Here is a 15,487-nt window from a genome sequence, read left to right as displayed (position 1 = left end):
TGAACTGGGACTGCAGTGAGCATGAGGTCAACACTCTATTCTTCTATTCTTATGCTGCTATCACACTCCAGAGTGATAGGTGGCAGTGATTCACCATAAGCTGGTTGCCAACCGTCACAAAACAAGTAGAAGAAGCAGGCAGCCCAATGATGAGCCTGCTAATTCTTTTGAAAAAACAGCTGATACTTTTGAGGTGTAGGGCATATGAGGCATATAGAGAGGTAATGAAAAATATTCTAAGGAAATTAGGGGATCAGGAATTTAATTTAAAGGGAGTAATGGGAATGAGTGAGAAAGCACGGGTCAGGATAGAAGTAAAGTTCTTAAGGGATATGGGGCTTTTTTATAGGATATAAGGAAAATATATAAGGTAAGAGTGTGTGTGTGTGCGAGTGTATGTTGTGATTTTGTGTATTTTTTGGTTCACACTCCAGAGCAGAAGGGGGCGGTAATGCACCTATAGATGGATGCCTACCGCCATAACACAGCTTATTTTAATGAAGGTTTTTAACCAGTACATCCATGAAGAATGAAGAAGAGCTCACAAACACCTGCAGCAGCTGGAATAGACTGAAGAAGTCAGCTGTTTTTCACACTGAACACTGGAACACTGGAACTGAGGAATACAGCTTTTACAAAGTGACTGATATCTTTGTCCAGAGGGATTAGTGAAGTGCCTTCACCCACAAATCAAGTCATCAAGTAAGTACCACTTACCAATTCTATGTCTTTTAGTCTCTCTGGTGCGCTGTCACCATTGCTCGGACTCGTCGTCTTGCATTGACTGAAAGAAGTTCACAGTGTTTGGTGTGAACTCCCCGTATGAGTCTGCAGTCAGCTACAGCGGCTTTTGTGAAGATACAAATACAAACACACAAACCACACGCAAGGCAAGATTTAATTCAGTGTGGATCAATCCAACTTAAAGGGCCAATTGTTAAGTTTTTTTTTGTGTGGAATTTTCTGTGATATACTGTGGTATATGAAATGTGTGGCTGAGGTGAGGGATTTAATATTGTTAGTTTTTCTCTCTCGAAGGGCCAGTGTGTAACATTTAGGTGTATAATCGCTTTGAAATAAGAACTGTTTGGTTTTCATAACCTTCGATTAAGGCTTTTACGTGGATTTCAAGCATGAGACGTGCATTTTTCACCTTGAAAAGAAGCTTATTATGCAAATGAAGACAACGCTTGATGCGTAAAGCAATGAAAGAGAGGGAAAACATAAGAGGAAAACAAGGAAGTAGGAGAGAGAAGAGAATTGTTTCTGATCTGTGAAGGCCACTGTAGTTCACTAATGCACTTGTTGCAACCTGTATCACCATTAAGATTTCACTAATTATTACTCCCTGGACCTTTTTAAACAATGAGTATTTTCGATAACACACACATACACGTACATTTATGTGCTTTTGAGTGATTACATGCGAGAGAATGACAGTTTATCCAGAGCGAGAACAAAACAACAGTGTAATATCCGCCATCGTGAAACAAAGGTTAGCGATTCTGTTTAGATTCTGTCTTTTGTCTAATATTAGGTCTTCTCAGTCAGCCCAAGTCGAATAATGTGGTCTTGACAAGTTCCTAGTCTGCATAATCACTCTTGTCACAGCAGGCAGAGGGGAGGCCATGAAGAATTTCCTCCAGAGTCATCATTGTCATTGTGCAGAGCCTTGTACTTAGCCCTGTCACCTGCAATTAATGTCAGTGAGAAAGTGTTGCGCGGCTGACGCCGAGTTTAACTCTATGACAGGCTGTCAGCTGCGAGGCTTTCGCTGTCGCTGTGCCTCCCTCCGTGGATCACAAAAGGGAGTTTGGCGAGAAGGCAGACTGATGTGAGTTTCTGCTGTCAAACAAAATATGGAAAAATTGTTGGTGGGGATTTTAAAAAAAAAGAGAGTTAAATAACCTGGTGGCAGTTTAACCACAAAGCTTAAATGAGCTTCAAAACTGGGGCTCTACATTTTTTAAAAATTTTATTTGATCAATATTTATTGATATTTATTGATCAATAATTCCATAATTACCTTTTATCATCATGTAAAAAATATCAAGTCTGTACAGAATTTTTGAGTTAATGAACTCTTCTAGACTTTTCAGTTTTGTCTTAAGGTGTTTGTCTGCTATGTACGGAAGAGGATTAGGGGCACATGTAAAAAAAAACAAAAAAAAACCTGCATATTTGAAAGTCATAATTCTAAAAAAAAAATCAGAATTCTGACTTTAATCTCAGATTTATGTAAAAGCTTTTTCAATGTCAAACAAAAATGGGAATTTGAGACTCAAGCAAAAAAAGAAAATGACTTGCATTCCAATAATTAACATAATCGTGTATATTGTCTTTTATACTTGCGCTCTCGCTGCCGCACTCTTGTTTGCGTTCCCTGTTTGACACAAACCTCTCAGGTGGGCGGGGTTTTCAGGGGAGCATCCCCATTGGCTAATACATGGGCTCCGTACTCTGGATGTTATGTGTATAACTGTTTACAGGACACCCCGAGACATGGACAAGGGCATTTATAGATCATTATATCCTTTATTTTGAATTCATGGAGTATCAATTCAATTTCAATTCAATTTTGTTTGTACAGTATAGCCTCCCATCTCTGACAGAACCAGACTCAAACATGTGCGGCCATCTGCCGAGACAGGTTGGGGTGAAAGGGAAAAAATGGGGGACAGAAAGGACAAGAGGGAGGTGAGGTAGCGACAGAAGAGAGACCAGGAGCCAATATCCAGCAATTACACATGTGTTTTTAGATGTGTGAAAGACTAATAATGTACACAATTATGGCTACTTTGTGAACCCATGTTGATGATGATGATGATGTTTTCTCAACTAAATAAGGTTTATTTCTCACATACTCATCTACTGTCTCGACTGTATGAGCTAAAACGTTCATAAATTAATTAAGGAAGACATAACCGCACAATATGACCTAGATGGAGGATAACCGCTCATTCACTCGTCCCGGCTCCTTGTATTCATTTCCCCCATTTGTCATTTTTATGTTTCACATTCAATTCAGCAATTATGAAGTGTTCTGCGCTTCTTATTAGTCGGGAACCAAAACTGTCAAGTCTTTGATTTGGTTCATTGTTGGTTTCATTAGTCCGGGTCGCTGCAGACAAGATTTCTAATGAAAAGCTACAGCGGAAACACTGGTGCTGCTGTAACGCTACATTCTGTGGGCTTAATGGCATTAGTGTTTATTTCTTTTTTTTTTTTCTTCAGTGGCTAACGATGCATTGTGATTCTACCTATTTGCGCTCCGAGGCAATGTCTCTACGTTATGAGACATTTTTAATCGGCTTTGGTCTCCTGTGTCTGCTGACTGTGAAAACAGACTGCATGTAATATTATCCAGGCCCAGGTACCGTTGTTGCTATAGCAATTGTAATTACAAAAGGCTCATTAACTCACAACAGTTTTGCCAGTCAAAGGGGGGGGGGGGATTGTTGGGGGTGCTGGTGGTGGTGGGAGGGGGGTTCACATTAACAAAATTTACATATTGAGGAAATTAATGCAATTGGCACGAAACCATGGTCATTAAAATGAGGAGCATCCCAACAATGGGGAGGGACTGCTGCTGGAGTGTGTGTGTGTGTGTGTGTGGAGGAGAACAGAGTTAAGCTACTTCTTTGTTAGGAAAACTCTGTCAACCTAAAAGTTCATTCATCTGAGGCTCCTACAGTGGTTAAAGGGGTAGTTCTGTTTTTGCTTCTATTATTTCATTAATTTATTTCTATTTATTCGATGTAGGGGTGGGCAATACCGAAAAATGACATCTTGTTATTTTGGGGATGATTTTGATGAGAACAATAATTAGTCGATATCCTTTTAAAATTTGATTTTAATCGTTTAAGTCCTCTGGTTCTCAAACTGTGGCACAAGTACCAGCTTCCTCTGATGGATGGCACTTGGAGGAAAAGGAGTGCGTTGAAATTTTTTACTAAAAATGATAATAATAATAATACTAATAATAATGATAACAATAATAATAATTAACCTTCTCTCTCTCTCTCTCTCTCTCTCTCGCTCCATCTTAATTTTAATTTCACTTCACCAGTGTGTGAAGTATATGTGAGGAAGAGGAGGAGGAGGATGAGAGCGCAAATTATCTTTTTGAGAATAAATCTGCCTCCTGTGAAAAGTCTAAATTTGCACCACTGTATTTTAACGTTGGTGATAATGGTGTTACTTCGAGGAGTTTGATATTTCCTCAGGTGGTACTTGGTATAAAAAAAGATTGAGAACCACTGGTTTAAGTCATTTGTTTTTGCTTACAGATTAAACTTTAACATTCAAGTAAAAATCCAAAGATTTATAACTGAACTGTAGTGACGAAACATTGAAGTGTGGGTAAAACATCCAGATGCAGGAAGGTAAATTGTAACTCATGAAATAATTTCAAATACTTCGTTACACAGTCATTTAAATACTTAATAATGTCAATTATGTGCATATCTTTAAAACAACAATCACAATATTATCTTACACGGTATATATCTTGCCCACTTCTGAGCGGATGATACAAATGTTTTCGGAACAAAAAAGTTTATAATTTATCACCCCTGATTTTATTGTATATCCTTAAGGCATGTTTCCCCCGGCTTGACTAGCCACGGCACGGCACAGCACGGCGCGGTTAAGTTGCATTTCCACTAGCATAGTACCTGGTACCAGGTACTTTTTTTAGTATTACCAGGGAAATGTCTAAAATCTCAATATTCAACAGAGGAGTCTTAGCGACAGCACTGCTGATCGCGAGTGGGCGAGCTGGGACCATAGTGGAAAAGGGGCTAGAGTCTTTTATCCATGGAACCACACCATCTGGAAAAAAACATCCAAGGTTGCAGCTAAAGTGCAAACCTGATTCTGGCTCTGCCTATTCTGTGAACATTATTATTATGGTGGAAGGTCAGTCATGTGAGATGAAAGAGTGATTACTTCAGCCAATGACTAAAAAAAAAAGACTTTTATGAAACATAATTATTGATTTGTACTGTTCCAAGAGGGCTAATATAGAGTACAGTATGATTTGTTTACCGTGTAATTATCCCCTCATCTGTAGAAAATCACACTTCTGAATCAAGTGGCATCATCACACAATTAAGATATTAAACAGTGCGAGTGAAAGGGTTGATTTCGTGCCATGTATTGGTTGTGAAAGGATTTTTTTTTTTAATAACATCTAGCTGGGAGAATATGGGGTTTGGATAAGTCCTCCGCATTCAGAGCAGGAGCTGAAGCCATCTGCTGATCAATTCATTCTGTAATGAAAAGCACTGTGGGACCCAACAAATTCTCTCATTCCACTGCCGATAGCATGAATCAAAATTAACCTTTTTTCCATTTAATTCACGAACAATCCTTGATCTAATTGAGGGAAACAACTCCCTGTATTCTCTCAGGAATGCAGTCGGTCGAGTTTTCGAACCAAATGCCCTTATAATAAATATGCTTGAGTCAGGACCTGTGTGGAATGGTTGGGGGGGATATTTATATAGTGAAATCTCACAATGTCTAAGCATTTTATATGAAAATGAATGTGGTCTTGTGATCTGGAAAGTAATGCCAATGTGGAAGCATGTGAAACTTATTCTCTTGAGCCCACTTCTCACTTACTTCATCACTTCATCAGTGTTAGCATTGTGTTCTGATTTGGTATTTGATAAAAGTCACTCTGCAACTTTACCTAACTTTCTTCTACTGAAACGGGCTAGTTGAAAACACTTGGATTAAAATTTCTGCTGCTGGAGGTCTCTCAGTAAGAAAAATACCAAAAGACCTAATTTAAAATCAGGAGGCGGCTTTGGATCATGGGAATTGTTATCTCGTTTAGATCCCCTGTGTGTTTGCTCTCTACAGTAATGAGACGTTGTGTACTGGTGACAAATATACCCAATAAAAAAGAAGAAACAAAACACAACACAGTTGCTAACAAGTACTGCAGAACATTACCTTTCTTATTTGACATGATTGCCCCTCTACCCCTTTACTGCAGAAGGGATTTGATCACAGTGTCTGACTTTGCCGATAATTTGTCCTGTCCAGTCTTAGGTCGACCACTATCTTCCAGGTTCATCAGTGACTGCTGTGCGCTCCAGTCTATGTAGGACGAGTACACGTGAGTCAGATCCACCTCAAACAGACCTTTGATGTCAGGAGCACGGGTCTGTTTTATCATATTGTTTCCAGTAAACGCGACACATTTCAGTTGCCATTCTCCAATTTCGTCATTCCAGTGTGCTTTATTCTCGATCATCTCCTGGAAGTCCTTGGGAATAACATTGTCTATAATGACCATCTGGTATTGGAGTTCTCTGTTCAGCTGGTGGATGTTCTCCTGGAGATCTTCCATCTCCCTGTCATGCTCCTCTGATAGATCTGCCTGTTGGAATTTGGCGTCCTGCAGCATAGTCCATACTTGCCTCAATTTCTTGTGTTTTCCCTTAGCCTCTTCCTGAAGACTTGTGTACTTTTCGTCCAAGTCCGTGCATTCCTGTTCTTTCTCCTGCAGCTCCCTCCGCAGCTGCTCTTCTCTTCTGCGACGATGTTCAAGTTCGTTGTAGGACTCCTGCAAGAGCTTCTGCTGCTCCTCAGCTTTGGCTAAGAGGTCTACCCCGCCAACAATCACCATCTCTTCTAGGAATGATAGTCTCTCCTGCAGAAGGTCATGCAGTTTCTGGGCTTTAAGCAGATGCTTCTCCTCTTTCTCCAGCTCTGCTCTTGCCTTATTCCTCTCCTCCTCCTCCATGCCTAAAGCCTTACTCTCCTGTTCAAGCTTTGCTTGCATCTCTGCCCTCTTCTCCGGAGAAACCTTCTTCCTGTTGCTTCTTCTCCTGCGTCCTTCTCCTGCCTCCCGTCCTTCGTTTTCACCTTCACCCATCTCTTCCAAACCACTGCCCTCTGAACCAGAGATGTCTTCACCTCCCTCTAGTTTGTTCTTAAGCTCCTCAATTTCCTTTTGTAGCTGGTGTAGCAGGGCGTCCTTAGGATCCTCATTGATTCGGGCTTTGTTCTTGATGTTTTTAGCCCTACTGGCGTAGCGCAGGGTACTGATGGTCTCATCAAAATTATAGTCTGAAGGGCCTATGTTTGCAAACATCAAGGTCTTTGAGTTTCCTCCAAGTGAATCCTGCAGAAGTCGGGTTAATTTAGAGTTCCTGTAAGGGACATGTGTGCTCTTGCCATCCACCAGGGCAGAGATTACATTACCCAGTGTGGAGAGAGAGAGGTTGATCATTGTGGCCTCCTTTAAACGGTGACCTGCAGCTCCGGCCTTGCTCTGTCTTTCTGAACCTGCCAGGTCGACCAGATGAAGTTTTCCCATTCGCACCAGCTTATCGACACCCTTTTCACTGCACTCAATAGTGATCGTGAAGATGGCGTGCGAACGTGAGCTGTGTTCATTCATGTTTGTGGCTCCAATAGACCGGTTTTTGTTTCCCCGTGTCATAATCCTGTCCATTTTGTCAGCATTTTTCACGACGTGACTCGACAGGTCTTTGATGTACACGCCGACCCCTGGCTGTTCTCTCACCTCTAACCTCTTTGTGTGATCCTTGCCCAACAGGTCCCTGACTTCCTCGTTGTAAATCTCCAGGTATGAAACACGAACCAAAAACCTCGTATCTCCATCTGCCTTGGCAATGTGACCAAAAATATGAGCAAAGGAGTTTGGGATAATCCCTCTGAGTTCTGGCAACGCTCTCATACCCTCCATTGTGAATGTTTTTCCTGTGCCAGTTTGCCCGTAAGCAAAAATGGTGCCGTTGTAACCCTCCAATACTGACTCAATGATGGGGCGGGCTGTGAGATTGTAGACATCCACCTGTTTGCTGTCTGGTCCAAACACCATGTCAAAGTTGAAGTTCTTGGGAGGCTCCTTAGGGCTCTCAGGCTTTTTGACCGTTACCATCCCACAGATCTCGTCCACGATGACTACGTGTTGGTGGCCCATCTTCTCCTCCTTCTTGCTGAGGGGACGACATCGCACCACAGCCTTGACATTGTGACAGATCTCCTGTTTGTCGGGTTTCTTAGGGGTGTTGCTCAGCATGGTGAGGAAGCAGAGAAGAAGAGTTTTTAAGACATTGTATTTTAAGATTTTAAATTGGACTGGATTTGTCCCATTCTTGGCCCTTTAGGTAGCCATTGTCGGTGTATAACAGCAGCACGGTGGAAGTTCCTCTTTAACTTCAAAGGATCAAAGACTTCTCCTCTAGTGCTCGACATGAGTTGGAAATCCCAATGGTGTGTGACTGCCGTCTTCTGGATTCAATCGTCCTTCCTAGTCTTGTAGTTTGTCCACTTTGTGATTGCTCAAGCCTTGTTTGTAACCGTCTCACACTGCTGCACCAAAGTCTATTCAGAAAGTGTGCGTTTTTGCTTTACCGAGATACGTATACCGCTGTTCTACTGCGGGCTTATTTGGTCAGATAGTGTGACTCAAGTCAATTCTAAATAAAGGATTTCATACACGGATGTCAGATAATAACAGATAATAACTTACTGATGGACGCAGCAATGGATCAGCAACTCCTGTGTGCTGTGATGTAAAATTGCTGATGTTCTCTGTGGCCTTTGACGAGAGTGAAACTATGCCTTTACTGACATGTATTCTTCAAAGTGTAATGGATTTTTTTTTTTTCCAAATGACACTGACTACCTGAGTGCAGCAGGTCATACACTATGTACCTGTTTTCACTGCTTTTGCTGCTCTTGTACAATCACATTATAATCAAGGGAGTAATGTGCATTAATTATGTGGGTTCATGCCATGATTCTCCATGTGTCTCTTGCCACTTATGCTGTAAAATATAATCACAGCAGGAGGTCCCTCCTCTCCAAAGGCCCATTATGGCTGCTGGTTATTGACCCGTCTTGTCACATCATGTACAAGCTTACAGTCTATATTGCCATTCAAGCACGTAATTAATCACCGTGGCAGTGTGTTGTGACTCGCAGCGAGTCGCGGGCACCGCAGACTTGATAAATCATCCATAGATCAAAGTACAAAGTACACTCTGCACCGAAGGGCTTTGAACAAAATACAGCCACCTGAGACTGAGATCAATGAGGCTCTTGACCTGTTTCCCCTCGCAGATCCAGGTTGCGCTCATAAAAATGTGGAGGTTCACGGGGAAAGAGCAAGTGCAGCTATTCTGCACTCGAAAGTGAATATTCTCATTGTGAGATGAAACCCGGCTCGAGCTTTTGGGTGACGACGAAATCCAGAGGCGCAAAACATATTTGAGCGAGTCGAGCGTGGAGAGTTCTCTGACAGATTCATCATGCTGGAATAACACAGACCTGGTTTCCTGCTGCCACCCACCTCACGTTAGGGTTAAGCACAGGTGTTAAAGGGTGATTTCAGGGTCTTTTTAAATGGTGTTCGTACTGACACATGCTCAGAGCTGACTGCACTGTGGGCACCCCCTGACCGGCACCACCCAGGGTTTATTTGTAAAGCAACCTCAGTGAACCAAAGTGCTGTACAAAAGAATAAATAAAAGACACAATAAATAAAAGGCGTAATAGCTCACAAGAGGCGATAAGATACATCTAAAACAACTAAATTAAATGAAAAGCCATAAAAATGTGGATTGAAAACCACAATAAAAAAACCGATCAACTCAAACACGTAAAGAAAATTAAATGGAAATAACATCAACTACTTAAACAGTGTCAAAGGCCAATGAAAACACGGATACTGATACTGAAATCTAATAAACCATGACTGATAATGCCACCTACATGATGCCACCTATATACAGTATGCTGCTATATTGTCAAATATATTAATCTTGAGTTTATATATAGTTCCATGATGGTGAACAAGCTCTGTGATGCTATCAAATCATAAGATAAGTAATAACTCTCTCTAAAATCTCTGAACACCCTTGTTAACCCTTCGAACATTACATTACATGTCGTTTAGCAGACGCTTTTATCCAAAGCGACTTACAATAAGTGCATTTCAACATTTGGGTACAAACAAGAGCTAGAAGTAAGTAAGTGCTTCAAGTTAACCAAACTATAAAGAGCTACTCATAAGTGCAATGTACAAGTAAGTGCTTTTTTTTTAATCGTTTTTTCGTCTCGTCGTCACATGTGTTATTAGTCGCCGGCGGAAAATCAGTTTAAAATGTGTGAAATTTGGAAATATGTCAAAGTTCAAAGTTCTCTTGGCTCGTTTTTATGAACAAGAATAAAAGAAAAACTGCATATTTTGTGACTTCTGCACAATTATCGCTACTCCTGTTTGAAAAAAATGAATATGCCATATAATATTAATCATAACTTTGACAAAAATGCATTTTGTAAAGCCTGAAGGTGTGACCTATAAACACACACCCCATGATGTCCATGTAAGGAGTTGTATATTATTCAATTTACCAAGGGTGCACAAAGGGTTAGCTAATCATAACTTGTCTTAAACCCTCCCTTCGCTCTCATCATTGAATTTCTTCCCCCAATGGTCTCTTGTTACTTCCTCTTCCATTGTAACCAGATTTTAGCCACTTAAGAGCAACAATCTGTGAATTTCTATCCACTCTTTCTGCAATTTTCCTTTTAGGATCAGTCCCATACATTTTCAGCCTTGCTCCACCATTTTGCCACATTTGCCTGAAATCAGAGCAACACGATGTTGATAAGTGTGGTGATTAATCCTGATTTGGCTGATGGAGTGTGGTGTAGATGCAGACTGATTATGGAAATCAACAGTAAATTGTTTTTTGAATGTGGGCCACTTCTCTTCAGCACTCCATGAAGGGCACGGGGGAACTGCATGCTGTAACTCACCATCGTGATGTCAGACTTGTAATGTAATTACAGACCCATCTGTCTCTCATCGTATGACAAGCGCAAAATGTCCAATTATGGTTTCGTTTAAACTGTAATTAGTTCGGCCCAATTTGCCGTCCTCCAGCGTGCTGCAAGTGCCTAATGAAAGGGAGATGCATGATTTTGTGCTAAAGAACCTGGGAGATTTCTGCTTACTCCTCTCAGTCTGTTAGACACACTGCTTTTTTTTTGGGGGGGGGGCATAGCAGTATAAGTCATGTTCTTACAGTCACGTTTGTAAGTATATTTCCACAAGAGTCTTTGAGGTTGGGACGTTGCTGGAGCCTGAGGTCATTCGATCGTCCACCTACAGCGGTTGGTCAAATTGATTCAACACGTGATGTAAACATATACACAGAGTCACATCCATATCTCTTTTGACCATATGTCGGTGGTGAAGAATGGGAATATTGTATGATTTGGACAACAGAATGTATCAAATCTTGAAGAAATTAGGAATAAAGGGAGAGTTTAAGTAGTTCCTATGTTTGGTGCTTAACCCTTAGTGCTCAGGTGCACCCATGGTAATTTGCTGTGGGAATAATACACAACTCCTTATATGGACATCCTGGTGGTGTGTGTTTATAGGTCACAGCCTTAAAAGGCTTTGAAAACGTTTTTTTTTTTTTTTTTCATTTTCTTACGTGTGGTTGAGTCAAAGTTATGATTCATTTTATAGCACATTTGTGAGTAGTGAAACAAAGTAGCAATAATTGTGCAGAAGTCACAGAATTAGACCGTTTCTCTTTTATTTTTGTTCATAAAAAAACCAGCCAAGTGAACTTTGAACTGTGTCGTATTTCCACATTTCTCAAATTCAATCGGGTTTTAAACCTTTTGAGTACTTTTTGCTCAGGTGTGTTTATATAGTTGGTGAAAATGCCTTGGTTGTGCTGAAAAAAACGATATAAGACACTCTATATTGCACATTCTCCTCCTATGTTTAAATATAGTAACGGGGCAAAAAAAGCAGCCGAAATGTTCTGTTATGGGGGTTAATCTCTTCTTTCACAGTTGGAAACTTAAGTTTGCGTTGCACCAAACTCCATAGATAAGTTGTCTTTTTTTAGCTCGCGGGGAACTGGCGGTCTGCTACTGCTGCCTCGTTTTTGTAACTTTGTGTCACTTAAGTGAATCGGGATGAAGGATCTACAACAATTAAGTCACAAAATAACACTTTTGAAATGACCGATGAAGGCAGCAGTGGTTTAAAACACTCCCGTGTGCTGTTATGTAATATCGTTGCTTTTCTCTATGGACTTTGGTGTGGAGAGTTAAAGGTTTCAAAGGTAATTTAAGGCCGTGTAATTCTTAAGAGAGAAAACACATGGTGAACCAAGCAAAATCACTTTTTGTTTCCATCCCTGTCCACTCACAAATTTGATATGCAGAAGGTACAAATAAACTCTCCAAAAAAAAACTGATCTATAATTAGAAAATAATTTAGTTTTACTGGCCTTGTAAAAATTGCAAATTAAAAAATGCAAAAAAAAAAACGAAAGCACCATGATAAAAACATACTGTATATGCACTGCTTTATAGTTGATAATAAATCCAGCTCCTCATGATTCATATCTGCCGTCGGGAAATGATTGACTCCTCCAATCCGTGCGAAATAAAACATTCATATTAATTTAGCTGCGCGGCAGGTGGAGGACTCTTTTTGTGGCTTTATTTGAATGAGCAGAAAATCCCGTCGAGATCAAAATGAAACTGCTAAAGCCCAAACTCCGACTGAAGTTTGATATCATCCTCTAGCAAACACGAGTGGATTTGGTTTTATAGCTCCCCTTTAATCCCTGTGATGTGATTTAACTCAAAGAGATGCAGGTCAATAAAGAGTGGAGTGGGGTGGGGTGGGGGGGGACTTCAAAGTATGATTATGTTATCCAGAAATATTTGAACCCTGGAGAATTACCTGTCACAGGCTGTGAAGAGCAGATGAATAGCCCACATCCTCATTCGCAATTACATTCTGTTCCTTCGTATACAAATCGGCTTACTCATTGTTTTGACAGATTGCACAAGAATGCTGTTAAAAAGTCGGCTCCGGCTGCAGCCGCCGCACCGAGGAGTCCGTTGGACGAGCGACACGAGTTTGAACATTGAACGCCGACAACTACACACAGAGACTTGAAGCCCGGGAGTAATTATATGCATGCATGTTTGGCCCCGACACTGAGTCTTAACAGTTGACAATTAAAAAGCTCCAGTCTGTGGTTTTGAAAACAAGAAAATACTTTTTCTATGATCCATTTTACAAGACAACGTCTGAAGGTCGTGAGCTTTAAAGGCACGGTATGTAAAACAGAGGGACATTATATTGGAGGCGTTGCAGCTGAGTATCTCTCACCCCAAGAGTTGAGAAGATACTCGGTGTAGCCCTCAGTTAGCATCAAAACTGTTCAATTTAAATATGTTGAGTTGTTCCATGGTCAGTCCCGTCATACAACGGTGCACGCACTGAGATGTGTACACTGTAGTGCAGACACAATGTGCAGGTTGTAGGGAGAACACAAGTGTTTATGTTAAGCAATTTTGGGTCATATTTGTAATTATAAAAGTGTTAAGTTTTATTTGGTCGAGGAAAATCAAGAAAATCAGCATGACACATGGTGGCATTGGCCGTACAGATTTCTAAAGATCAGTATTAGCCGCACCGTTTTATCTAGTGCAACCATCTCCGCACACCAAACAATCACAGTCTAGATCCGGGGGTCTCCAACTGCAGTGACTTGGGGGGCCACTGAGCTTTAAGTCTGGTCAGGTTTCATTTCACTGAATAGCAAAGTGAAAGTGATTGTTTTGACATGGAATGATGTACAGTTCACAATAAAAATGTACTTATGGTGCAAAATGTATAAAAAAAACAGGGAAATAACTGATAACTTGATATTAATTGGGCAGCGAGTGACCTCTGGTCTAGATGGAGATGAGAAATGCATTGAGAGCATGGACATGGTCCTCCTCAATCACACACTTACCTTACTATACTGAAATCAAGCTATAATTCAGGCTAAATATTGTGGCTTCTATTCATTTTTGAGACCCAACAATTATTACAATCAGATGCATGTTATTGACGATGCGATGTTAAGCAGATGTGCACAGCTGGGACTGTTTACACACATGCAGGACTTTCTCAAAATCTATAATCCGTCCGCCAGACAGTCCACCTATTTCTTCCCATGAAGCTTCTTCCTTTTTTTTATAATTTATTCACTTACTTGCGTCACTGAATTTAAATAGAATAGTAAGCGCACGTTGAAATTTACCTCTGAGGTTTCTGCACTTTTGTGCCATTAATGTTAATAATCCAGGAAACTCCTGTGTGATTTCTTTAATGAGTGTGTATGTGTGTGATCATGGGAAAGCCTACCTCCCATCTCACAGAGAGCGACACGTTCCTTCACCTCTGCATACCTTGCCTTTGTTCAGGTCTCTTATTGCTGCGTGTAATCGTTCAGCCGCGATGGAGCGGATACGCGCCGCGTTGTGTTTACCTCTGCGAGGACAAGATGAGAATCTGCTTAGTTGGACATTGCACATGGCGTAGAAGCCACAGAAGAGATAAGCAGCAATTTCACGCCTGGAGAGAGAGGATAGATCAACGTAGCAGGTGTTAACCCACAGGTATCATGATGGGATTAGGTACAGCAGGTATCCTGTATGCAACATAGGACGGTTATCAGGAACAAGGTTATTCCTGATAGGCTTAAAGCAGTACTTAACTTTTTTTTTTTTTTCTTTAGCCAGCAGTGCTTTAAAATAAAGCTTTGCCCTATGACCTCTGGTCTAAACACATTTTAAATGAAAAAAGCTTTGTTTATTTCATTGATTTAAATGATTTTATTCAGAACCAAGGCTTCCTCAGCGGACAAAAAGGTCACGCCCTTGATATTTAAATAACCACGGGGAAATGACATTTAAGACATGGTATTTTTTTTGATAAGCAGTTTCCACTACTTGTTAGAACCGGAGGGAAGGATTAATGAAATCAAATACAGACGGGGGTCCTTGAGGGAAACCTGCGTCAGTGCAAACGACCTGATAATGAGGAAAAGAAAGGGTTGGGATTTCAGTTCCGGCGATGACAGTGGGTCGGGGCTCTGATAGCACAGGATTTATGAAGATCTGGCAGAGGGAATGCGTTTGAGCCGGTCCTTTCACGCCGCAGCAGGAGGAAGGTGATTGATGAATGGATCGCAGGTGGTGAGACGACTTGGCAGGACATGAGGAAAGCGGTGAGCCACACCCACCTCGCTGCAGACGCGACAGAATAACAACTTAGCAGGGTCACTCCGGAGAAGAGAGCACACGCGGGCAGCAATACTGCAGGTATGGAGTAATGTCTGCTCCAGCTGTTTCCATACGTGTGAAGAACATCGCAAGGTCATGATATCCGCTTTGTTTTCCCTGCCAACATGGCGGTGTAAACATGCTGAGTCACATGGGGCGTCTGGAGATCTGTGGTCCAGCTGCTGAAGACGAGAGGCACACTGGCACTACTATGCACTATGTACTTGTTTTATTAAGCTCACATAACTAGCTGCTAATGTTGCTAATGCTAACTTCCAAACTAAGAAATGAAGGAGGCTGTTGCTCGTGCTTGCAAATCTGGTTGCTTGTCTGT

The 15,487-nt window shown here is 41.1% G+C and overlaps 1 protein-coding gene across 1 annotated transcript; it reads right to left on the bottom strand.

The window, feature by feature from the left end:
* Positions 1–4,237: 4,237 nt before the first annotated feature.
* LOC131447594 (kinesin-like protein KIF3A) lies at positions 4,238–8,135 on the bottom strand. The gene has a single exon (XM_058619479.1). The coding sequence runs from the start codon at positions 8,063–8,065 to the stop codon at positions 5,999–6,001; it is 2,067 nt and encodes a 688-aa protein (XP_058475462.1). The 5' UTR covers positions 8,066–8,135; the 3' UTR covers positions 4,238–5,998.
* Between the last annotated feature and the right edge of the window lie 7,352 nt (positions 8,136–15,487).

Source organism: Solea solea, chromosome 20 (assembly GCF_958295425.1).
Source record: "Solea solea chromosome 20, fSolSol10.1, whole genome shotgun sequence".
In the NCBI taxonomy this organism is placed as follows: domain Eukaryota; kingdom Metazoa; phylum Chordata; class Actinopteri; order Pleuronectiformes; family Soleidae; genus Solea; species Solea solea.
This window is presented reverse-complemented; position numbering and strand designations above follow the sequence as displayed.

Coding starts and splice junctions, on each gene's coding strand:
- LOC131447594 (XM_058619479.1), bottom strand. CDS start 8,065: ATGCTGAGCAACACCCCTAAGAAACCCGACAAACAGGAGATCTGTCAC.